Source organism: Ruditapes philippinarum, unplaced genomic scaffold (genome assembly GCF_026571515.1).
Source record: "Ruditapes philippinarum isolate M1 unplaced genomic scaffold, ASM2657151v2 ctg537_1_1_1_1, whole genome shotgun sequence".
In the NCBI taxonomy this organism is placed as follows: Eukaryota; Metazoa; Mollusca; class Bivalvia; order Venerida; family Veneridae; genus Ruditapes; species Ruditapes philippinarum.
The window spans coordinates 78,039-104,100 of NW_026857371.1; the positions used below are offsets into that span (position 1 = coordinate 78,039).

The window sequence follows — 26,062 nt, forward strand, 5'->3', positions numbered from 1 at the left end:
AATTTTTATGTTTTCATTCTTTTGGACCTCAGTGGAGTTCCTTTAACTTTTAGCTGGATGGCTGCAACTTATTCCTCTCATGCTACCAGTGCAGACCAACATCCACCAGCACATTTTTTATGATGCGGTGGCATATAGCTATTCACCTGTGTGTATGTATGTTTGTGTGTTACTTAAAAAATCTTCTTGTGAAAAACTACTAGTCCAATTTCAACTAAACTTGGCAGGATTGATCCTTGGCTGAAGGGCTTCGTTATTCAAAGAATTTCATTCCATGCAGAAATCTGGTTGCCATGGCAATCAAAAGGAATTATAAGAATAAATTTAAAAAATCTTCTTGTAAAGACCAAAAAGGCCTAGAGCTTAGATATTTTGCATAAGGCATTGTCTGAAAGACCTCTACCAAAATTGTTCAAATTATAGCCCTGGGGTAAAAAGCGGCCCCAGCCCGGGGGTCATTGATCGTCACTATATGTACATATAGTAAAAACTTAAAATACCTTCTAATGAAGACCAAAAAGGCCTAGAGCTTAGATATTTTGCATAAGGCATTGTGTGGTAGACCTCTACCCAGATTGTTCAAATTATAGCCCTGGGGTCAAAATCGGCCAAGTCCCGGGGGTCATTGGTTTTCCTTATATGTACAGTAGAATCCCTCCTTAAGACCACCCCGGAATTAAGACCACCCCGCTATTAAGACCATTTTTTAGAAGAACGGAATTTTCTGTTCTTTATGTCAATGGTTTCATGATTCAGAATTAAGACCACCTCGCTTATCCACTTTTAAGACCACCAGATTCAGTCCCAATTCTCTATTTTGTTCTTTATTTGACCCCACTATTGAGACCACAGATTTAAAGTCAACACTTATCTAGATCTTTAATTAGTTGTTATGTTGTTTCTGCTTAAATACTCTTAGGCATGACACTTCATTTCAAAAGGTGTCAAAAACACCTTTTATTATTGGGATATTGTATCAAATAAGGTGAGAAAGTAGATTTTAGAGTGGTTTAATGTTGCTTTAAGCACATTGATTTTGCTATGAATTTGATGGGTGTATTATGTACATCATATAATAATTAATATTGAAATCAGATCAAATAGAATTTGATATTAAATTGCTTCAGAAATGTTTTCTTCCCATCAGATGTAACATTATAACATACTTTAATATTTGCAGGTTAAGATACATATTGTTTATTCACACAAAATGACTAAAATAGAACATGGTCGTAAAGTATGTAACTATGTAAGCAATAAGAATACTCACAATTAAGACCACCCCGCAATTAAGACCACTTTGGTCCAGTCCCGATGGTGGTCTTAATTGAGGGTTTTTACTGTATATAGTAAAAACTTACAGTAAGAACTTTAAAAAAATTTCTTCTAGCAATTGACAAATGCTAGAGGTTAGATATTTTGCATGAAACATTGTGTAGTGAACCTCTAGTAAGATTGTTCAAATTAAATCCCTGTGGTCAAAATTGCCCCCGCCTCGGGGGTCATTGATTTTCAATATATACATATAGTAAAAAATAAAAAAATCTTATTGTCTGAAGGTACAAGGCTTAAAGGCTTAATATTTTTAAATGATATCATCTATAGGTTCTCTACCAAAGTTATTCAAATTTTGCCTCTAGTGTCAAAATTAGCCCCGCCCAGGGGGCCATAGGTTTTCCACCACCAAATTCACTAGACTCAAGTGCATTGATATTTCCTACTCTGATCTTTTATCGGATTAACAATAGATTTAACCACTAATCTGATAATAATAATTAGATAGGTCAGGGATCTATGCATTATGACCATCTTCAATTGTATAGAAACAAAAAAAATCTGTTCCTACACTACTATTAATTGTTCTATAGCATTTTTCTCAAATGCAATCTTGTTAATGTTACTAAAAGGGCTTTATGAAAAAATGCAATCTCATCAAGTTTTTTTTTTCAACACTGAACCTTAAGTTAAAAATAGGCAGATAATTAAAGGCAAAACAGGATCACATTTATAATGAACCAACAATACAAGGTGATCATAAATGCTTGCCTTACTTGTGATATGGGAAGTTAAATAATAACACTAGAACAATTAAAATAATGACACAAATTCATACCACAAATAGCTGCCAATATCTGCTCAGTGATTTCGTCTAATGTATCGAAGGAAGTGGCTTCAAAAACATTGTTATTATCAGAAGCTATGAGTTGAAGTTCGGTAAGTGAAATGCCACTGCCAATGCCTACTGCATAAACCTAAAATCAGAGCACACATACCAACTATATACATGTATGTTTTTAGCTCACTAGAAATACCTTTAAATGTCTAATTCTATAGACTTAATTGATGGATGATCACCAAACTTTGTCTGTAGAATTCTTAGGTAGTCTTTTATCAAGTAAGCTCGTATTAATTTGATTGGCCCCTTTTAGGGGCTGCAAAAGCTAAAAATAGAAATTCCTTTAAATGACTATTTCTACAGAACTAATGGATGGATGATCACCAAACTTTGTCTGTAGCATTCTTGGGTAATGTTTTATCAAGTTTGCTTATATTAATTTTATTGGCCCCTTTTAGGGGCCAGTAAAGCTAAACATAGAAAAAATCTTCGAACATCATTTCCTACTGAAATAATTGATAGATGATCACCAAACTTTGTAGCATTCTTAGGTAGTTTTTTATCAAGTTTGCTCATATTAACTTGATGAGCCCCGTTTCAGCTAAAGCTTAAATGCCCCAGGTCATGGCATTTCTTTAAATTATTGTTTAAACATATTCTATGCTTAAATTTAATATTAGGAAACACTGAAAAGCAGTTGTTTCTGGTGAGCGACTCATGATGGCCCTCTTGTTCTTTTTCTCCTGTATGTTGCCAAACCCTACATAAGATACAACTTCTGTTTTCAACGAAATAGAACTGAGCAAAGCATATTGATGATACATCAATATCTGGTGATAAATATCAGCAATACACAGATATATCAATAAACTGCTATGAAATGTGTTCATTATGTAACAACAGCTTTGTGATAGACATAGCTACCTGCTTTTGTATATGTTTTTTAGTGATATTTCATAATTTTGTACATTTAAATAGCTAATCAACATAATTGATTTTTTAAACTGGAATCGATTATTGATCGACAGTAAAATATCAACGATTCATTGATATTGTCTCTGTCGATGACAGCTCATGTAATAAATCTCTTTTATCACATAAACAGCGGTGCAGGAGTGTAATAAAGCCATTTAACAACTAGAAATGTGTAGTCATGCCATGGATGCCCCCGCATGCAGCCAAAATTTCAGATGTTATAATATTTAGTTCCAAATTTGTTTGCACAAATTGTGTTTTTCATTTTTAAGTTCAAAGCCCTTAACACTATTCAATGTTAACACAAACCATTTTTAAACAAAGTTCAAGGCACAGAAACTTTTCAGTATTAACCTTTTGTAAATTGCATATTGCATATTTCTAGCCAAATTAATGGCTACATACATTTCCACATAAGTATGAGTGCTGAAACTGAAAATTCAAAATTTTTCCAACATTCAAGGGAGACAACTTTGTCCAAAATCATTGAACCACGACCAAATTCAAACTTGAACTGCTTATTCTTTAGATGTATCTGAATGTCAAATTTTAGTTGAATGTTTACAACCATTGGGGAGATAATGAACTGAAACTTAAAATTTCTGATTTTATTTCAAGGTTCAAGAGGAAAACTCTGTCAGCTATCATCAAACCATGACCAAATTGGAAATTTACCAATGCATTCTTATGACATATCCATATCTTTAATTTGAGTTGAATATGCACAACTATTGGGGAGATAATGAATGGGAACTGAAAATTTCCTTTTTTTTTCAAAGTAAAAGGGGCATAACTCTGCCAAAAACCATCAAACCATGATAAACTTCGAAATCATTGAACCATGACACAATTTGAAGTTGACCTGCGTATTTCTTTGATGTACCCATATCTCAAATTTGAGTTGAATGTGTAATACACTAGAGGAGATAATGAACGGAAACTGAAAATTTCATATTATTTTCAAAGTGAAAGGGACATAACTCTGCCAAAAATCATCAAACCATGGCAAAATTCGAACTTGACCTGCGCGTTCCTTAGACATATCTATATGTCAAATTTAGTTGAATATGTAACACTGATAGGGAGATAATGAACTGAAACTGAAAATTTCATATTATTTTCAAAGTGAAAGGGACATAACTCTGCCAAAAATCATCGAACCATGACAAAATTCGAACTTGACCTGCGCGTTCCTTAGACATATCTATATGTCAAATTTAGTTGAAAATGTAACACTGATAGGGAGATAATTAACTGAAACTGAAAATTTCATATTATTTTCAAAGTAAAAGGGGCATAACTCTGCCAAAAATCATCAAACCATGACCAAATTTAAACTTTACCTGTATTTTCTCATGACATATCCATATGTCAAGTTTGATTTGAATGTGTCATACCGTTGGGGAGATAATGAACAGAAAATGAAAATTTCATATTATTTTCAAAGTAAAAGGGGCATAACTCTACCAAAAATAATGGAACCATGACCAACTTCGAGCTTGACCTGTATTTTCTTATTACATATCCATATGTCAAGTTTGAGTTGAATGTGTAATACCGTTGTGGAGATAATGAATGGAAACTGAAAATTTCATATCATTTTCAAAGTAAAAGGGGCATTACTCTGCCAAAAACCATCAAACCATGATCAACTTCGAACTTGATCTGTATTTTCTCATTACATATCCACATGTCAAGTTTGAGTTCAATGTGTAATACTGTTGGGGAGATAATGAACTGAAACTGAAAATTTCATATTATTTTCAAAGTAAAAGGGGCATTACTCTGCCAAAAATCATCGAACCATGGCAAAATTCGAACTTGACCTGCGCGTTCCTTAGACATATCTATATGTCAAATTTAGTTGAATATGTAACACTGATAGGGAGATAATGAACTGAAACTGAAAATGTCATATTATTTTCAAAGTAAAAGGGGCATAACTCTGCCAAAAATCATCAAACCATGACCAAATTTAAACTTTACCTGTATTTTCTCATGACATATCCATATGTCAAGTTTGATTTGAATGTGTCATACCGTTGGGGAGATAATGAACAGAAAATGAAAATTTCATATTATTTTCAAAGTAAAAGGGGCATAACTCTTCCAAAAATAATCGAACCATGACCAACTTCGAGCTTGGCCTGTATTTTCTTATTACATATCCATATGTCAAGTTTGAGTTGAATGTATAATACTGTTGGGGAGATAATGAACGGAAACTGAAAATTTCATATTATTTTCAAAGTAAAAGGGGCATTACTCTGCCAAAAACCATCAAACCACGACCAACTTTGAACTTGACCTGTATTTTCTCATTACATATCCATATGTCAAGTTTGAGTTCAATGTGTAATACCGTTGGGGAGATAATGAACGGAAACTGAAAATTTCATATCATTTTCAAAGTTAAAGGGGCATTACTCTGCCAAAAATCATGGAACCATGACCAAATTCAAACTTGCCCTGTATTTTCTCATGACATCCATATGCCAAATTTGAGTTGAATGTGTGCAACAGTTACTAAGATTATGAACAGAAACCGATGATCACAGAATGACAGAACGACAAAATGATGGAACAGGGTAACACAATATGCCCCAGCCTTTATATGGCGGGGGCATAAAAACGACATTACACTAGTGTAATAACACTTTGATAGCATTAACGCTTGCTTATGTTAGCATTACACTATAGGAGCGCCAATGAAAAATAACTCTTTTTAACAGTTTACCGTTCTTATTTTATATAAGTGATAAAAAGAATATTATATTCGTGTAAATTCAATGTTAAATTTATTGACCTTGTTGAATAAAACAGTATTAAATGCTCACCAGAGGCTCACATAATATATGATTTTATACAACTTGTTCAATAAATTTAGTATTAAACCTACACTCCTTCAATATCCTCTATACGTTAAAACTAGCAAATTAGAGCATATTACCGTTGTGTCAGGTACATTTTTCAAATTCGCTGCAGCTGTGGGAAGCAATGATTCTCCTCCATCGTTAGTATTACCATCGGTTAACACTACAACAACATTCGGTACACCAGCTCTATTTGCACCGGAGTCCAGATACTGTTTAGCTCTTACTAAGGCTTTATCTGTTCTTGTCCAACCGCCAAGGTAACTTTGAAAAAAAAAATGTAATGTCATAATTATACATGTATCAAATTTACAATTTGAAAATTATAAAATTCTGTTTCAACATTTGCCACATCATTACATTTTGGGCTTGGTTGCACAGGTGCAAACGCGGGTTATAGTATGGTGAATGTTGGGCCGCCTTTTCTGACCCATTTTCTTCAATTTTAGTACTTAACCCTTTATTACTTTAACCTATAAACATTTGCCACCAGTATAGAGCAAACTCAGCCAGTCTGCATTTCTATGCTGTCTGAACAAGCTCTATACAGTTGGTACCGTAGGTAAATTTATGTACATGTATTTTGAAAATTAAATCCCTGATAATTCAATTGTTCCAAATTCAAAGTACCTTAATTGGTTAGGTGTAATTTTTGGAAGGTGTTTAACACCAAGCCTGCTAGTGCAAACTGAATGTTTCGATATAACCAATACAGATCAAGATTAGCTGGCAAATTCGTGCTGTCTGATCATGATCTGTATTTCTGCTATTCAGTTGGTAAATTTTTTGTCATTTTCCCTTTTAATGATGAATGGTAGGGTCCAGATTGTATGATGGACAAGTCCATTTAAGATATTTAGCTTGGCATGGGTTAATCACCTTGTGTCACTGTTTCCTCTTACTAATATACCAAAGAACAATAATATCCATTGACCCACATGTACCTTTGTTTAACTGACTCCACCAATTTTTTTTTTCACATTTCAGGAGTGGAAATAATTTCTTGAGATTAATGCTCCATTTGATGTAGGTCTACCCTAATAACTTGTGTTCAAAATTTCAGATTGTTAGTTCTCACCATTTTTCCAGAATAATTATTTTAATCATGAAAATGAACCATTATTGGCAATAATGAAAAGCCTTGCATTGTGCTTTTCACACAAATGGGGCTAAAAATAGTACAAAATTTAATTTTCTTTTAATTTCTGAGTATATTTCTATATGATCTCTTGTGAATCTCTTTCTTTTAAAGTGCCCAAGTTGATCTATGTAAGGAATATAAATTAATGTTTTTGAGGTTTTCAATCTCAGTGGAGTTCTTTTAACATAAAACTACTTTTTTCTGACATTTCTTTCAACACGGCAACTTTGCACCATTTTTTTCAGATATTTCTTTCAACAGAGTACAGTTTTAACGTCTTACAAGGCATCAACCAATTCTTTTTCTTTTTTTTTTTTCTTTTAATCATGCAAGGAATTGGATATGTTGTCATTACTTTACTTTTCAATTTTATTTTTATCCAAATTAATCATCTTTTGGGGTCATGTAACTTAACAGTACGAAAAGTGCCTTTTAACCATTAGGGACGCTGACTTTAGACAAACACAGATTTCTTTTTTCCACAGTTGGTGTCTTCAAAATTTCAAAAAAAAAATCAGCTTAAACAAGTTAGATAATAATTGTTGTTCATATTGAATATATTTTCACAAGTAGAGATAATCAGAAACACTAAATATCTCACTGGTAATTCCTTTTTATTTTTTTCGTTGTTGATAAGACTATTTACAAAGGTAACACATTACACTTACTCATGCCCTAATACTTGGGTTGAAAAGGCGAGATTCGAAGTGTACACATTCATATTAAAAGTGTTTGCTTCAGTGATAAATCTAGAATAATCAACGACGCCAATGCGAGTTTCAGTTGGTGATATGACAAAAGCATTTGCAAGAGATATGACGAAGGCTTTCAATTGCTGATAATTGGTGTTTCCCACTGAACCCGAGTTGTCCGTTACAAAAATAACGTCTGCTGTAAATTCATCACAGTCTGTAATGATAAAAATTAAAAACAAGAATAAATAATGCACAGTATTAACAAACAAGAGGGCCATGATGGCCCTGAGGTCGCTCACCTGTATATAGCACCCTCCCCCCCCCGGGCCAATTTTTACCCAAGGGCTTTTATTTGAACAGACTTGGTAGACACCCATAAGAAGATGTTTCATGCTAAACATCTAAGTTCTAGCTCATTGGGTTTTTTAAAAGAAGATTTTTTAAGTTTTTACTATACACATATAGTTAAAAACAATGACACCCCTGGGGCAGGGCCAGTTTTGACCCCCGGGCTTTTATTTGAACAAACTTTGTAGATATTTACTTAAAGATGTTTCATGTATAATATCTAAACTCAAGCTATTTGGGTTTTTTCAAAGAAGATTTTTAAGTTTTTGCTATACACATATAAGGAAAATCAATGACCCCCGGGGCGGGGCCAGTTTTGACCCCAGGGCTTTTATTTGAACATACTTGGTAGACACCCATTAGAACATGTTTCATGCCAAATATCTAAGCTCTAGCTTTTACAGTTCTTTAAAAGAAGATTTTTTAAGTTTTTACTATATGCATATAGGGAAAATCAATGACCCCCTGGGCCGGGGCCAATTTTGACCCCAGGGCTTTTATTTGAACAAACTTGGTAGACACTCACTAGAAGATGTTTCATGCCAAATATCTTAGCTCTAGCTCTTTGGGTTCTTTAAAAGAAGATTTTTTAAGTTTTTACTATATGCATATAGGGAAAATCAATGACCCCCTGGGGCGGGGCCAATTTTGACCCTAGGGCTTTTATTTGAACAAACTTGGTAGACACTCATTAGAAGATGTTTCATGTCAAATATCTAAGCTCTAGCTCTTACGGTTCTTCAAAAGAAGATATTTAAAGATTTTTCTTTCGGTTGCCATGGCAACCAGAGTTCTGCATGAAATGGAATTCTTTGAACAATCTTGATAGAGCTTTTTACAAAGAGTATTCCTGCCAAGTTTCATTAACATTGGCCTTGCGGTATCATAGAAGATGTCCTTAGAATATTTAAAATGTGGACGGACGACAGACGACGGACGCCATTTGGTTGGCCATCCTAAAAGCTCACCTGCACTTTGTGCAAGGTGAGCTAAAAATGTTTCTGAAATACGTTTGCCCCTCTACCCTTACCATCCACCACTTCATGGAAATCAATTAGTCATTACCCTTAAATAAATAGGGTTAATCTACATGCCAAGATCATCTTTCACAACAAATATGAAGGCTGTAGGCCAAGGCGTTCTCTAGTTATTGGTCGGGCAAGGTTCTTGCGTCAAGGCCATTGATACCTTGACCTTTGACTCTAATTGACCTTTGACTCTAATTGACCCCAAAAATGAATATGGGTCAACTATTAGCCATGACCAATCTCCACAGCAGTAATTTAAACTGTAGGTTTGTTATTGGCCAGATATGGTCTAGAGAGCACAGACCAACAGACACAGTGTAAATCAATATACCCCCCCCCACCCCACTTCTTTGAAAGATATGGGTGGCATAATGATGAGATAAACAGTTTAATATCTCTATAGTTTCTTTAACATGTAGGAATATACATGATATGGATCAATCATTTCTCATGCAGTAAAAAACTTTTAGAGATTTTAATGGGGAAAAAAATGTCCATAAGACTAGACTAGACTATTCTCAGTGCTTTACAGTGAGACTAGGGGTATAACTCTGATAAATATAACTCAAAGTTATAGGGCATGTGCCCATCATATTAGAAAATAACAAAAATCAAGTGTGTATTGCCTTCAGTAGTTTTGGAGATACCAACTTGCACACAAAAACTTAAATACAGCCTGCAGCGAATGTTACTGCAAGAGTGGATATAATAGCTTTATTATCAACAGGTGGGTTATTATCCCCCATGAATATTTTGTTGGGATTTTGTCTACTTTGTCTAGAAAAATTTCAACATGTGTTTAGTTGGCAAGAATATTATCTACATTATGTCTGCCTATGTAAAACTTATATGATGGTTTTTTCTTCGGTTGGGGTTTTGTCCTACATTTATTTCTGAAATGAGAAACTTGATATATCAGAAATTTGGAAATTTCATATCAATTAAAATACTTTTGTATGATATTATTTTAGAAAACAGTAAGTATAAAAAACTGCCTATACAAAAATGAATAGACGGAAGGTTTTCAATGTAGCATAAATTAAGAATTGATGCTTAATGAAGATAAAAACCATCATTAACTTCCCAATAACTTTGAGGTGTATAAGTCAAAGGTCAAGGCCACTGTGTCCACAAGCCACAGTGACCTTGACCTTACACACTGGCTTACCATTACAACAGTCTTCATTATCTGTAGCTTGACATATACCACAAACACATATACCAGATTGGCATTGATCATCACTGTCACATGAACCATGGTTTGAAATTTCTGAAATTCAATATAACATTGATAGTTTTTCATTCTCTTTTACCAACCAAGATTTGTACTTTCTAAAATTATGAAAAACAAGATTTCTTTGCAACTGTTCAAACGGTAAAAAACTGATAAATTGATGAGACCAAGAGATGAGTGCAAACATAGACTGACAGATGAGTAGGAGCATATACTAATATACCAGTGGGATCTGAAGTGACAGAAGAGTGCACACATAGATTGATAGACCAGTTGAACATTGGACTGATAGATGAGTGGAAACATAGACTTACAGATAAGTGGGAGCCTGGACAAATAGATCAGTTGTAGTTTGGACGAATAGATCAGTTGTAGCTTTCACGAATAGATCAGTTGTAGCTTTCATGAATAGATCAGTTGTAGCTTGGACTGTCAGATGAGTGGAAGCATAGACTGATAGATGAGTGGGAGTAAGGACTGACAGATGAGTGGGGGATAGATCAACAGATGAGTGGGAGCATAGACTGGCAGTTGAATTGGGGCATAGATCGACAGATGAGTGGGAGCATAGACTGGAAGATGAGTGGGAGCATATACTAGGATATGACTGGGAGCATAGACCAACAGATGAGTGGGAGTAAGGACTGACAGGTGAATGGGAGTATAGACTGACAGATGAGTGGGGGATAGATCAACAGATGAGTGGGAGCATAGACTGGCAGATCAATGGGGGCATAGACCGACAGATGAGTGGGAGCATAGACCGAAACATGCATGGGAGCATAGACTGGAAGATGAGTGGGAGCATAGACTGGGATATGAGTGGGAGCATAGACCGACACATGCACGGGAGCATAGACTGGGATATGAGTGGGAGCATAGACTGGGATATGAGTGGGAGCATAGACTGACACATGCATGGGAGCATAGACTGGAAGATGAGTGGGAGCATAGACTGGGGTATGAGTGGGAGCATAGACTAACAGATGAGTGGGAGTAAGGACTGACAGGTGAATGGGAGTATAGACTGACAGATGAGTGGGGGGATAGATCAACAGATGAGTGGGAGCATAGACTGGCAGATGAATGGGGGCATAGACCAACAGATGAGTGAGAGCATAGACCGACACATGCATGGGAGCATAGACTGGAAGATGAGTGGGAGCATAGACTGGGATATGAGTGGGGGCATAGACCAACAGATGAGTGGGAGTAAGGACTGACAGGTGAATGGGAGAATGAACTGACAGATGAGTGGGGGATAGATCAACAGATGAGTGGGAACATAGATTGACAGATGAGTGGAAACATTGACTGACACATGCATGGGAGCATAGATTGGAAGATGAGTGGGAGCATAGACCAACAGATGAGTGGGGGAAGAGACTGATATATGAGGGGGGGCATAACATTAAACACCACAATTCTTTAGTGTACATCAATCATTATACATGTACATTAATATCTTAGACCATCAGTAATTTAAAAAAGAAAAACTTAAAGGATCTTACTTGATTGGCAAATGCCACAGTTATCTAAATAGTAGCCAGTATCACATTTGCATATTTCACCAAGAACAGAGTCATCCAAGCATACAACATTGTCCCCTAAACAATCAGCATTGACTTCACAAGAGCCACATACAAGAGAGACTAAAATATAAATCATTATTAGATTTTCTTAATAACATTGAACCTAATAAATTCATAACGGAAGCCATGCTTTAGTTAAGAGACAAAACAGTTCCTTGAAGAAAAACAGAATTTTGTAACTTTACCCTAGCTACAACTATAAAATATACTTAACTATTAACCCGTAACTTGCTGAATTTTTGTAGTGGATTTGCCCTGCTTTGAATGTGGAACAGTTCATTTTAAGTTTAAAGGGATTTCAATTTCAAAATAGCACAATTTTTTTTTAAGAAATAACAAATAAAGATGCATGACAAACAAAAGACAACATGTCATCATAAAAGGTCACCTATTAGCTGGACAATCATATCCAACAAAACCAGGGCATCAGTGGCCGAGTGGTTAAGGTTGTTGACTTCAAACCACTTGCCCCTCACCGCTGTGGGTTCGAATCACAACAAGGACTTTGGATTCTTTCATGTAAGGAAGCTATCCAGCTACCTTACGGAACATCGGGGGTTCTACTGAGGTGCCCATTTGTGCCTGAAATAATGCACAGAAGAGCACCTGAGTTCTTCCTTCACCAGTAAAGCTGGAACATCGCCATATGGTCTATAATGTGTCGGTGTGACGCAACAAACAAATAAACAACAAAACCATGCGCTTACAAATCACAATTTTTTTAACTTACAACACATATTGTTGATTTGTACTTCATCCCCAGGGCATTCACACCTGAATGTTGGGCCACACACGAGTCCATTTGCAGCACAGGATGATGCCGAATCATCACAAGGTTCATCCAATTCCTGACCAACTACAATATAAAACATTTCCATTAACCAAGTTTTTTTTTAAAACACATTTACTTATGGAAATTTTCATAAGACATGCAAGTTATTCATTATTCATAATGTTTAAACTTGTTAAATCCAGCTAGCTTACTAAACATTGGTGGTTCTACTCAGGTGCCCTTTGGTGATGAAATAATGCATGAAAGGGGCACCTGAGGTCTTCCTTAACAAAAAAATCTGAAAAGTTGCCAAATGACTTTTACTGTGTTGGTGCCACATTAAACCCAACCAAACATAAATTAATAATCAAATTTGCTTCCATTAAGATTTCTTTCGCAAAAATTTAAGAAAATAATTTGTGCTTGTTTTAATCTAACTTCATAATGCCTTTGTAACACTATTCCCAGAAGCCTCTTTAAATGCAGTAACAAAATTCTATCCAAACTTTTAACAGCTAAAATCACAGGTACCATATTTACTCACTAAACTGGACATGCAAATTCAAATAGTTTTTAAATAGTTTACCACATATAGTTCCATTCCATGTAAAGCCTGTATTACAAGAACAAGTTCCACTGGAACATCCCGCATTATCATCGATGCATGTGTCTGTACTTGATGTACAACTGTCACCATGGTGTGTTCCATCTATACAACAATACAAAACAAGTCAACATTATCAAAAAAAAAAATTTTTTTTATTTAAAAGGCACACTTTGCCTCAGAAAAGAATAAATTTTAACTTCTTTAGAAAGGGCAAGCATGAGTTTTATAATGTTTAAAATAACGTCTTTAGAGCATGTTAGATGCTTGTTATCTGAAGAAAGTAGTGCTAAATGTGAACTTATTTGTCAGAAAAATAACAAAATGAAAACAAAGTAGTATTTTGACTTCTATACAAAATGCTTAATCACACTAACTGTACTAATTGCAAAAAAGCAACAGAATAAATAGAGGGTTAAGGTAACTGGCAAATGAGAAAGATTTTGAAAACTATAAAAGTTCACAAAAAATTAAAAGCCTTTGAGAAATGAAAATCAAGACATTTCTGGGGCATTATAAATGGGCCTTTAAAATTCAATGTCATCAATGAATATTATGGTATCAGTCTCTATTACTTGTTTTAAATAGACAAACAAAAAATATCATAATCAGTCTTTTCATGTACCACAATTTTGGTAACCACGTACAATAAGATTCAGTATCAAAACTATGAAAACATCTCAAAATAATTTGTACCCTATGAATACTCGAAATGAATGCTCAATATGTTTGCTTTATACATTCTTCAGAGCTAGTGTTATCATATTTTTATTTATCAGACTTTATGGATTATATAATACTTGACTTACAGCAGACATGGTCGATCTGGACCGGTGGGTCTGAGCACTCGCATCTCTGACTGGTGGAGCCACAAGATAGACCTGCACCACAAGAATCGGCATCACATGGGTCGTCTAAATTTGGTCCGACTATTTCAAACAAATAAAATTCAGTCAATGTAAAATCTATTTCTTAAATAAATGCTAAATCTTACCACCATTTTGGGCCTCAATCTGCCATTACAATTTCATCAAAGAATACATCAATTTCGTCACTCTTATCATTTTCATTTCAACAATAATTTTATATTGGAACCATATGTCTCTTATCTTGTAAGAGCATACAAGTTTAAAGCCCAAATTTTAAAAAAAACAAATTTTAGGTTACAACATTTTCAGCCTGACCGGGATTCGAACCAGGGCCCTTAGAATACCGATCTGCCGCTCTACCGACTGAACTATCTGGCTGCACATTTTCTCCCCTTAATAGCAAACAGTTCTGAATTGTGTTATACTCCCCCACTATATTGAAATTGTCCTCAAAATTTTTTCGGGGTTTCAGAGCAATGTGGGAAATTTAAAATCCGACTAAAATTTATTCCCCGTATTTTTAATTTTTGATCAAGTTGGGGGGGCGGGGGGGTTGGGCCCCTGCTGTCTATGAATTTTAAGTTAAACAAACCCTAACTTTTTTAAAAAGCCAAAAATATAAAGCCTGGTCAGACCCGAACACCCAAAACTTTTGGGGAAAAAACTTTAAATTTTATTGTTTGTGGCAAATTAAGATTTAATATTACTCTTTTAGTACTGAACTCACTTAGTCAAAACAAAACAACGGATTATACAAAAATCTTTCATTTTTAAAAAAAAGTCTTTGGGGGTCCAAAATGGATTTTAAAAAACCTTTTTTTGGGTGTATAACCTAAAATTACAATTTTAAAACAAATTTTTAACAAAAACCCTTTGTACTTAGATGCAAAATTTTTTAAAGATTTTAATTTTTTATAACTCTTAAAATAAAGTGATCAAAAAAATTTTCCTTTCCAATATACCCAAATTTTGCCCTTAAATGTGAAAGAAGCATACAAGCGCAAAGAACCCAAATTTCAAAATGCGTTTTTATTCCCAAAGGGAAAGTATCCCAAATACCCTGGGGGAGTTTTCTCCAATTAAATTTTCCATCTGTAAAAATACCAAAAAAATTATATCAATGACAAAAGTAAAATAAAGGACAATTACTTTTAAAATGATATTTTTGCTGTCAAATTTAGGGAGAATAAACTTTTCATGTAGAGAATTTCAAAAATTTTTTATTCAATATCTTTTTTTAAAAACTTTAAAAATCCGAGAACCCGATTTTTTTACCCCCGGTAAAAAGGGACGGTACGGAGTTTTTTCCTGGGCTAAGGAGGGAAAAAAACATAAAATTGGGGGGTTTTTGCCACTGCCACAAGTCGAAAAAAGTTTTTTAAGTTTTTTTAAAATCATGCCAGGAGGAAAAGGAAAAACAGGTGCCGATACGGCAACTGGAGGCAGGAAAAGAGTGCGGAATCAGTTGAATGAAGTGGACAGCCGGCCTCAGAGGCAAAATCGGGAACCCGCTGTTCATTTTCCACCACATGTAATATAATGGTCATTGACCAATATTTACTGGATGAAAAATGTCAAGAAAAAAAAACAATCATGAAAACTGCTAAAAATATAAAAAAAGACTGCCAAACTATTTTATCAACTGATCATTTTATATATATTCTGCATGATATTTGTAGAATTTTCTGTGTGTCAAATGGCTTACTTATTAAATATGTGATATGGAATATACAAGAGCAATGAAATAACTCAAATCACTAAATTTTTTTTCAAAAATGCACAAGAAATTAATCAATACATAAAATTGCATGACAGTTATCTATTTTTTTTTAGTTAGTTTGGTTTAACATTGGACCAACACCAATATTGTCATATGGCAACTTTCCAGCTTTACTGGAGAAGGGAGACGCAGGTATCTTGTGATTTCAGGCATGAGCGACCACCTGAGTTAAACCATTGAACCACTGACATTCAGTAAAAAAAATAATCATTTTACTATGGTGGCTGATTTACACCATTTCGTATTTTTGCTTCTTCATCTTAAAATGCTAATGTGCAAAAACACAAAAGTTGGACTTTGTCGTCTCTTCATGTTTTCACTTTTTGGGATTTTCGAAGCAAAAAAGCGAAAAATGACAGAAGGAGGGTGAAAATACATTATGGCATAAATCAGCCACCATATCAAACAGATATAAATGATGAAGTGCTTTATGGCAGCCATATGCATGTAATGTCCTTTTATTTTTATAAAAATAACCCCAATGCACTTTTCAGCAAGCATCACTGTAAATAAAATTGATTTGTTGGGCCCTTTACCCTCTATAAATAGCTGGGATTTTCAAACAGTACCCCCCTGCATGAATTGTCCCCGGGTCACATGGGGTGCACAAATTTAGTCCAACTGTAAAAAAAATTCTTGTTTTTAAAATATATATTTAAAATAATATTTAAACCGGCTATGACAAAAAAGTTTTTCGTTGTGACCCCCGCAAACCGGCCCCAGTCCTTTATCAGGGTCCATCTGTTCGCTACAGTTTTGCTAAATTCTAATAGGGTTTTTTAAGGGAAACAGCATGGGGTCCTTTTATAATTGCCGGGAAAAAGCAGGGGGTTTTGGTCCCCTGTTTTTTGCCCAAAAGGGATTATGTTTTGGGTTTAAATCGTTGAAGCGGCTCATATATGTTTGTATACACCTAATGAAATGATGTACCTTTTCAGAATGTGTTAGTAAATGATATATAGAAAGCATTTCTTGCATAAATCATATCTTTACCAATGAAATATGTGAAGAAAATATAGCTTACGGCAGAATGTACCATTCCAGACATAGTTCTCTTTACATGTACACACTGTACCGTTACATTCAGCATTATCATCTATACACGTTGACAGTGAACTTGTACAATAGTCGCCAATATTGGTTCCGTCTGCAAAATACAGAATATTGTTTATTTATTTAAATATAGGATGTAAGGCATGACGATATTAAAATAACTCCACTGAGGTCTAAACATCTTAAACATAAAATTTTAATTTCTTTTATAGATCAGCTGGGGTACTTCAAACAGGAATAAAATGCAAAAGATAATTTAATAAAGAAATTTACCAAGAAATAAATTGAAAATTGTATCTTGTGCAATTCTAAGCCCAATTTGGTTGAAAAGTCATTTTCACAACTATTCTGGGGCAAATGATCTGAAATTTTACACACAAATTCATATTGGTCTGGACCAACATCAAATGGGACATTAAATGAACACATACAATATTTATAATTCTAAGGCAACTAAACAATATGAGCCGTGTCAAGACAAAACCAACATAGGGGGTTTGCAACCAGCATGGATCCAGACCAGCCTGCGCATCCGTGCAGTCTGATCAGGATCCATGCTGTTCGCTATCAGTTTCTCTACTTGTTATAGGGTTTGTAAGCGAAAAGCATGGATCCTGATCAGACTGCGCGGATGAGCAGGCTGGTCTTGAACCATGCTGGTCGCAAACCCATTATGTTGGTTTTGTCATGAAACGGCTCATTTTAATGTTACTATAGTGCTGTAACTTGTTACTGCACCAAGGTGACGATAAGTAAAAATTGTAAGCTGACTGACTAAATTATCACAGTTGTATCATTTTTTGCACCTAAATATGAGAAACAGGGGTCATATATACAATATATCTGCTTCAAAACAAAACAAAAAAGTTTTAACAAAATAATATATTTAGTGATATCAGTTGTAGTAACAAGCATTTTATACTTAGAATATTTTTGAAATCTTTTAAAAATGTAACGTGTCCATTGGTACATTTTACATTGTGAAATTTCAATATTTCCGTTAAGAAAATGAGGAAGTACTATTTTAAAACTTACAACAGTTATTCCCAATTTGAACCTCCCCGGGAGGACATTCACACCTGTATGTGGTGGTACTACATACCAATAACCCTGAACATGTGTTGCTGCTGGGGTCACAGGGGTCACATAAATCTGGCCCACCTGTAAATTAAGATCATCTCATACAAAAATCATTTATAAAGGCAATTAAACATTAGCATAAATGAATCTAGTGTAATATAATGTAGCATAAACATTAGCATAATAAAATCTAACATAAGCATTTTTCAAGGGGTGAAGTGGCATAGTTGCCAAGGGGTTTTCATTTCAACCCAGGGATCACGGGTTCAAGCCCTACTGAGGTCATGATTAATTGTGTTTGCCACAGCTGTATAGGCAACTGATTCCAAATCAGCCAAAATATGACTTTTCAACCTATGATTTGGCCAATTTATGCTTCATTCAGGACTTTTAAACTTATCAGTTTAAATTAAAGGTTCTTCTAATATTTACTGCAAATAGTTCCGTTGAAAGTAAACCCAGGTAAACAGTCACATTTTGTCCCGTTGCATCCAGCGTTATCATCAATGCACGTGTTCAAACTTGTCGTGCATGAATCGCCAACATGAGTCCCATCTGAAATTATAAACATAGTTCTATTATGACAGACAAACAATTTGAACATATATCTAATTTCATCAGAACTAAATATAGAAAGTTAGGCACTATAGTGTTATTAAATTATTACAATATTGTTGCCAGCTGATGTTTTAGGGTCCAATCAGGTGCTATGAATGGTTTTGTCAGGATTGAGCTTTAAGAAAAATCTAAAAAAAGTTTTGTAAAAGTTTATTTCTCTTATAATTTTCTTTTTGAAAATTAAAAAACAAAGGAATAATTTTAGTAGTGTTCAACCTACAACACATATCTGCAATCTGCACTTGATCTGCAGGGCATTCACATCTGTAAGTGGTATCGCTACATACAAGACCGGCACCACATGATGGTGTATTAGGATCACAGTGGTCACATAAATTTGGCCCTCCTGTAATCAAATAACAAGTAATTTCACTATACGGCATCTTTCCATTCCAACCATATCATATGATACAACTCTGGATTAAAAGAATGCTCCTCATGACTTTGGTACTTGGATCTATCTGATCGAACCCTTTTAGTATTACATGTATGTACCTCAAAATGAAAGTGAAAATTCATCTGATATATTTACTTTTTATCATACATAGCCAACACAATTATGAAAATAAATAGTAAGTAAGTAAGTAAGTGAGTAAGTAAATCCTTTATTTAATGAGCTAACACATTTAGTTCCTGATCTTCCATGCAGGCCTCAGTAATGTCATGTAAAAGGCATTCTTTTTGTATTAAATGACATCAAAATATCATTGTGACACAATGTCATATCATTTGGTTGCTCAAGTTAATATGTTACTGTAACAAATAAAGATTCAAGCGTGGCTCTACAGTTAGTGGCTCCATAGAGATTGCATCGTACAAGGCCAAGGTGAATTTCACATTACCCAGCTCAATAAAGTTAGACATTCACAGAAATCTTCATAAAATGCCTGTTTTATTATATGACCAAAGGAAAATTCTTCATTTGGTAATTATGATGCAGTTGGCTCAAGTCAATGAAATTACCTTGAGTCAAGGTAACTGACATCACAGGGTCAAGGTTAATAATGTCACCTAGAGTCAAGGTCAATGATGTCACCTAGAGTCAATGTCAATGAGGTCACCTAGAGTCAAGGTCAATGATGTCACCTAGAGTCAAGGTCAATGATGTCACATAGAGTCAAGGTCAATGATGTCACTTGGAGACATAGTTAATGATGTCACTTGGAGACAAGGTTAATGATGTCACCTAGAGTCAAGGTTAATGATGTAATCTAGAGTCAATGTTAATGATGTCACTAGAGTCAATGTCAATGAGGTCACCTAGAGTCAAGGTCAATGATGTCACCTAGAGTAAAGGTCAATGATGTCACCTAGAGTAAAGGCCAATGATGTCACCTAGAGTAAAGGTCAATGATGTCACCTAGAGTCAATGTCAATGAGGTCACCTAGAGTCAAGGTCAATGATGTCACATAGAGTCAAGGTCAATGATGTCACTTGGAGACAAGGTTAATGATGTCACCTAGAGTCAAGGTTAATCATGTCACCTGGAGTCAAGGTCATTGATGTCACATAGAGTCAAGGTCAATGATGTCACCTAGAGTCAAGGTCAATAATGTCACATAGAGTCAAGGTCAATGATGTCACTTGACGACAAGGTTAATGATGTCACCTAGAGTCAAGGTCAATGATGTCACCTAGAGTCAAGGTCAATGATGTCACTTGGAGACAAGGTTAATGATGTCACTTGGAGACAAGGTTATTGATGTCACCTAGAGTCAAGGTTAATGATGTAATCTAGAGTCAAGGTTGATGAAGTCACCTAGAGTCAAGGTCAATGTCATCTAGAGTCAAGGTTTATGATGTAAATCTAGAGTCAATGTTAATGATGTCACAAGAGTCAAGGTTAATGATGTCACCTAGAGTCAAGGTCAATGTCATCTAGAGTCCAGGTTAATGATGTAATCTTAAGCTAATGTTAATGATGTCACCTAGAGTCAAGGTTAATTATGTCACCTAGAGTCAAGGTTAATTATGTCACCTAGAGTCAAGGTTAATAATGTCACCTACAGTCAAGGTTTATAATGTCATCTAGAGTCAAGGTCAATGATGTCACCTAGAGTCAAGGTTAATGATGTCACCTAGAGTCAAGGTTAAAGATGCAATCTAGAGACGCAGTCAATGATGTCATCTAGAGTCAAGGTAAATTATGTCATCTAGAGTCAAGGTAAATTATGTCACCTGAAGTCAAGGTCAATCATGTCACCAAAAGTCAAATTAAACAAGCAATTATCATAGTATTGCAAGCAATCCATAAGTCCTCTACCAGTTAGAACCCCAGCAGCATTCTGATGGGCCATTGGCCATTCAATTTTACCAACAAATGAATGACATCAATGAACTTAAATCTTTTGAGTTCTTAGTTTGTCTTTATCACAGTAATGTGTTAAGTTTCCCTGCCTAGTAAGGAAATTTTGTTTATACAACCTTGTCATATTATTACGATGTGGGATTTTAAAGTAAACCCTACGAGGAATGAAGAAGTTGGAGTGAAAAATACCAAAAAATTCAAGGGGGACATAATTCTGGAAATAGTCTTGCTAGAGTATTTAACCTTCTCAAAAATGATGAGTGATAATAAGAAACATATATATGAAGTTTGAAGAAGATACATTAGGAAATAAAGAAGTTATTTAAAAAAGACAACATTTTTTTTCATAAAAATTCTAAGTTCAAGGGAGGTAATACTGATAATTTTTGTGCTAGAGTTGTAAACCTTGTCACATATGATGTGGTTGATGACCAGAAACTTATATTTAAAGTTTGAAGTAAACACCTTAAGAAATAAAGAATTTATTGTGAAAAAGCTGAAAAATTTTGATCGGAAATCTTGAAATTCAGGCTATTTGTTGCCATAGCAACCAGAATTTTCACTATAGGAAGAAAAGAAAAGGATGTGCATAATCTCCAGACTGCCATCTACCCATATTTCAAGTTTCATAAAAATATTTTCAGTACTTTTTGAGTTATCACTGGATCCAGTTTATGTGTTAAATTTGCCATATTTTCAGACTATTTGTTGCCATAGCAACCAGAATTTTCAACATAGGAAGAAAGTAAATGGATGTGCATAATCTCCAGACTGCCATCTACCTATATTTCAAGTTTCATAAAAATATTTTCAGTACTTTTTGAGTTATCACTGGATCCAGTTTATGTGTTAAATTTGCCATATATTCAGACTATTTGTTGCCATAGCAACCAGAATTTTCAACATAGGAAGAAAAAAAAAGACGTACATAATCTCCATACTGCCATCTATCCATATATCAAGTTTCATAAAAATATTTTTAGTACTTTTTGCGTTATCGCGGGATCCAGTTTTGTGGACTGACGGACTGACAGACAGACGGACAGACAGACAGACGGACAGACGGACGGAGGGTAAACCTAAAGTCCCCTCCGGTTAAACCGGTAGGGGACTAATAATGTCACATAGAGTAAAGGTAAATGATGTCACCTAGAGTAAAGGTCAATGATGTCACCTAGAGTCAAATTAAATAATGTCACATAGAGTAAAGGTCAATGATGTCACCTAGAGTAAAGGTCAATGATGTCACCTAGAGTCAAATCAAATAATGTCACATAGAGTAAAGGCCAATGATGTCACTAAGAGTCAAGGTCATTGATGTCAGCTAGAGTCAAATGGAATGATGTCCCCTAGAGTATAGGTCAATGATGTCACATCAAGTCTAGGTCAATGATGTCAACTATAGTCAAAGTAAATGATGTCACCTAGAATCAGGGTTAATGATGTCACATAGAGTCTAGGTCAATTATGTCACCTACAGTCAAGGTAAATAATGGCACCTAGAGTCAAGGTAAATGATGTCACCTAGAGTTGATGCTTAGATGATGACACCTTGAGGCGTGGTTAATGTTACTTAATCTACTAGCTGTCAATAATTATCGCCACATGGTGAAATTGTTAGTCATATAATAACACCTATGCATAAATTATGACTTACCACATATTGAACCATTCCAATTATAACCATTAATACATGTACATACAGTGCCATTACATTCCGCATAATCGTCAATACACGTGTTGACAGTATTTGTACATTCCTGGCCAACACGTGTTCCATCTTAATTGAAAATATAGATTTTTTTGTTAAAAAATTTGAAAGACTCATGGTCAGACGAATTTAAGTGCAAAACAGGGTGGTTGTAAGGCAGGGTTCTACTGCAATACATTAAGTACTGTTCTGAAAATTCAATATCTAACAATATGAAATGCATATAGCTTTAATAGATGTTTTTTTACATTACACATTAAAATCTAAACTGTCTATCAAGCGGCACTAATAAAAACATCTCCAATTGCGTATATTGAATTGGTGGACAAATAGCCAGATGGTAAACATGTTAGGTTACCAGTATCACCGACATATGACATCTTATCTAGATCATATTTGCTGAAATGGTTATATTATGTCCCAGTTGAAATATCAGCTTTTAGGCACTTTATTCTTCTTCTTACACCACTGCAACGTTTTATTTTGTGTGTGGGCTGGTACCTTTTAACATACAAAATGAATAACACTATTTCAAAGAATGAATATGAAAGTATACTTACAGCAGGCATCCCCGATTTGTACAAATCCTACAGGACATTCACATCTGTAAGTATCTGAACTACATACTAGTGAAGAGGCACATGTAGTAATGGCAGGGTCACAGGGATCACATAGACTGTCTCCAACTGTGAAGAAATCAGGTATATTAAGTAAAGTAAATATATATGTCAAGGTTCAGAATTGTTCACTATTTAGGGGAGAAGATGTCTAAGCCGTTGGATAGCTCAGTCGGTAGAACTGAGACACAATATTCCAAGGTCCTGGGTTCAAAACAAGGTCATGCTGTTACACTGTTCTGTAAATTGTTGATGTAATAACTTTCATATGATACATGTACCTATTAAAGATTTGGTATGCATATACATACATGTTATCTTGATAAGCCAATGAGAAAAGTTCTTTAAAATGTTTAGCATCTGAAAAAGGACAAAAACAATAGCATCCAAGTAACTGTAATGTACATGAATATCAAATAAAATTGATTCTATATTTTTCCTATCTAAATAGATTATGTTCTTTGTTAATGTAAGCTTTAAAGAACTATTGCGACATAATTTTCTCATTTTATCAATTACATGTATCCAAGATCTATAGACTTAACTAAGGCATAAACAAGATATGTACATTAAAGACGTTTTCAGGAACTTTCATATAGACATATAGGCAAATTTAAAACTGTTAAATAGAATTTCTTTAAACTTGGCATGTTGTTAGAATATGATAACAGTTACATTTTAAGCAAAAAAAAAATTGGGGTCACCCTTCTCGTTTTTGAGTTATCTGCCCCTGAATCAGACTTTTCTACGTATTTGAGGTCATTTCAAGGGCATATCACATACTTAAATGAATTCTTGTTTTCACTTCTGGATTATGTTTTTCTTTTTATTGTTGAGTACAATACATAATAATATGCAATTCCTTACATCGTTTCTGTTATTTTTTTTCAATGAAAATATAGGTACTTTTAATTCTTAAAAAAGGCCATTTTTTCAAAGTTTCTCTATACAGTACGCTCACTTTTTTTACCGCGGACAAACGCGGGGGCTCGTCCGCGATGAGAAGCCTAATTTCCCCGCGATCCCCGGTGTTCAGTTGTTTCCACCGCGGACAAAATTCTTCATTTATCGATAAAATCAGTCACCCTTTTCCCGCGGGGGAACGCCATGGTCAGTTGGTCAGTTTAAATTAACCTCCAAAAATAATAGACGTTTTATTATTTTTTAACGTCATCTTTTTTACACAATGACTCGAAAATTGACCACAATCGTCTCCTTAAATGTTATTATACGTTAAATTATTTGAACGGAATTTGAAATAAAAATAATTACAGCTGTACTTGTTTTTGTTGTTGTTTTTAATATTTTTGTTATAAACGTCCACAAAACTATTCGTCCACATACCAATATTTTTACAACTGAAATCGTCATTTATCACTGCCATCTTTACTTGTTCATTTCTTGTGGTTCTATAAGTATTATAATTGCTGTTAAACTAACGAAAAGCTTGTTTATTATTCCAGCGCTCTTGATGTATGATACTTATATATAATAATATACTTATATATATATAATAAGCATCAAACGCGTTAAAAACAAATTCCGCATCCATTAAAAAAATAGTGATTAGGCTGCCTTTTACAAATTATAAAATTACATTATTATCCTCGGAATTAATTTCAATGAAAACTTAATATAATGAATACAAGAAATCAAAGACAATTATGTTCAATTGTATGTACTTAAAACTACATGTTGTCTACAAATACTATTATTCCTATGAACAATAATATCTTAAAATAAAATTAAAATGAAATATTTTTAACTTGAAAATCCGTCGATGGAAGTTCTTAGAAAGAAACTGCCATGTGCTCGTTTGCCTTATATACATGTATGTACATGCATACTGTTCATAATAAAATAACAAAAGTATAACGTCAAGTTTAACAAAATTCTGCAAAAAAATCTATAAAAAAATAAAAAAGAACAAGCAAACAAACTACTAAAACAACAAGAGCTGTCTGTAGGACAGCACGCTCGACTATTCTAAGTGCTTGATAGTAAAAGAGCCTTGATAATGTTAAATTTTTTAAGTTCACAAAAGGGCTAATTTTTTTTATAAATTCATGTTATAGGCCTTAGAGAGAGTCTAATTATACAGAATTGGCTTGACTATTCGGAAGGTAATGTCACAAGGGTTTTTTATTGAGTATAATCATACTAATTACCTATGAATACATAAATTTGACAGAAAGGGAACAAAAGCTTGTTATTAAGATGTTTTATCAAGTAAATCACTGCTTTATTATTATGAATGCATAAAATTGTCCCAAAAGAGGCACAAACCCTTAAGTAGTTATTGAGATAACAGCTTACAAGCAAAACTTTACCATGACTTTCTAAGTTGAAAAAGGGGAGAAAAATCAGCCTAAATGCAAGATAGAATTATGGATCTTTGTCAGTGACCTACAATTATGACCCTAAATGCATATGTGAAGTTTTAAATAAATATCTTTAATAGTTATTGAGATATGTAAAACTTGCATGTTAACATTAACCAAGAGACTAAGTAGAAAAGGGGATATGAATCAGCCTTAATGCAAGATAGAGTTATGGAACTTGGTCAGTGACATACAATTATGACCCTCCAATTATGACCCTAAGTGCATGTGTAAAGTTTCAAGTAAATATCTTTGAAGACCTTTAA

At 34.4% G+C, this 26,062-nt stretch overlaps 1 protein-coding gene across 1 annotated transcript in view; it reads right to left on the reverse strand.

Annotated features, from left to right (window-relative positions):
• The window catches only part of LOC132749528 (neurogenic locus notch homolog protein 1-like), a 36,162-nt gene that overhangs the window by 3,646 nt on the left and 6,454 nt on the right, over nucleotides 1–26,062 (reverse strand). Inside the window, exons 8-21 of the mRNA XM_060739324.1 lie at nucleotides 23,359–23,484; nucleotides 22,745–22,867; nucleotides 18,999–19,124; nucleotides 18,593–18,715; nucleotides 18,116–18,241; nucleotides 17,052–17,174; nucleotides 14,188–14,307; nucleotides 13,361–13,483; nucleotides 12,733–12,858; nucleotides 11,922–12,062; nucleotides 10,345–10,446; nucleotides 7,774–8,014; nucleotides 6,042–6,228; nucleotides 2,114–2,252 (exon numbers count right to left, since the gene is read on the reverse strand). Coding sequence (XP_060595307.1) covers nucleotides 2,114–2,252; nucleotides 6,042–6,228; nucleotides 7,774–8,014; nucleotides 10,345–10,446; nucleotides 11,922–12,062; nucleotides 12,733–12,858; nucleotides 13,361–13,483; nucleotides 14,188–14,307; nucleotides 17,052–17,174; nucleotides 18,116–18,241; nucleotides 18,593–18,715; nucleotides 18,999–19,124; nucleotides 22,745–22,867; nucleotides 23,359–23,484 — 1,926 coding nt within the window. The remainder of the gene's footprint in view (nucleotides 1–2,113; nucleotides 2,253–6,041; nucleotides 6,229–7,773; nucleotides 8,015–10,344; nucleotides 10,447–11,921; nucleotides 12,063–12,732; nucleotides 12,859–13,360; nucleotides 13,484–14,187; nucleotides 14,308–17,051; nucleotides 17,175–18,115; nucleotides 18,242–18,592; nucleotides 18,716–18,998; nucleotides 19,125–22,744; nucleotides 22,868–23,358; nucleotides 23,485–26,062) is intronic.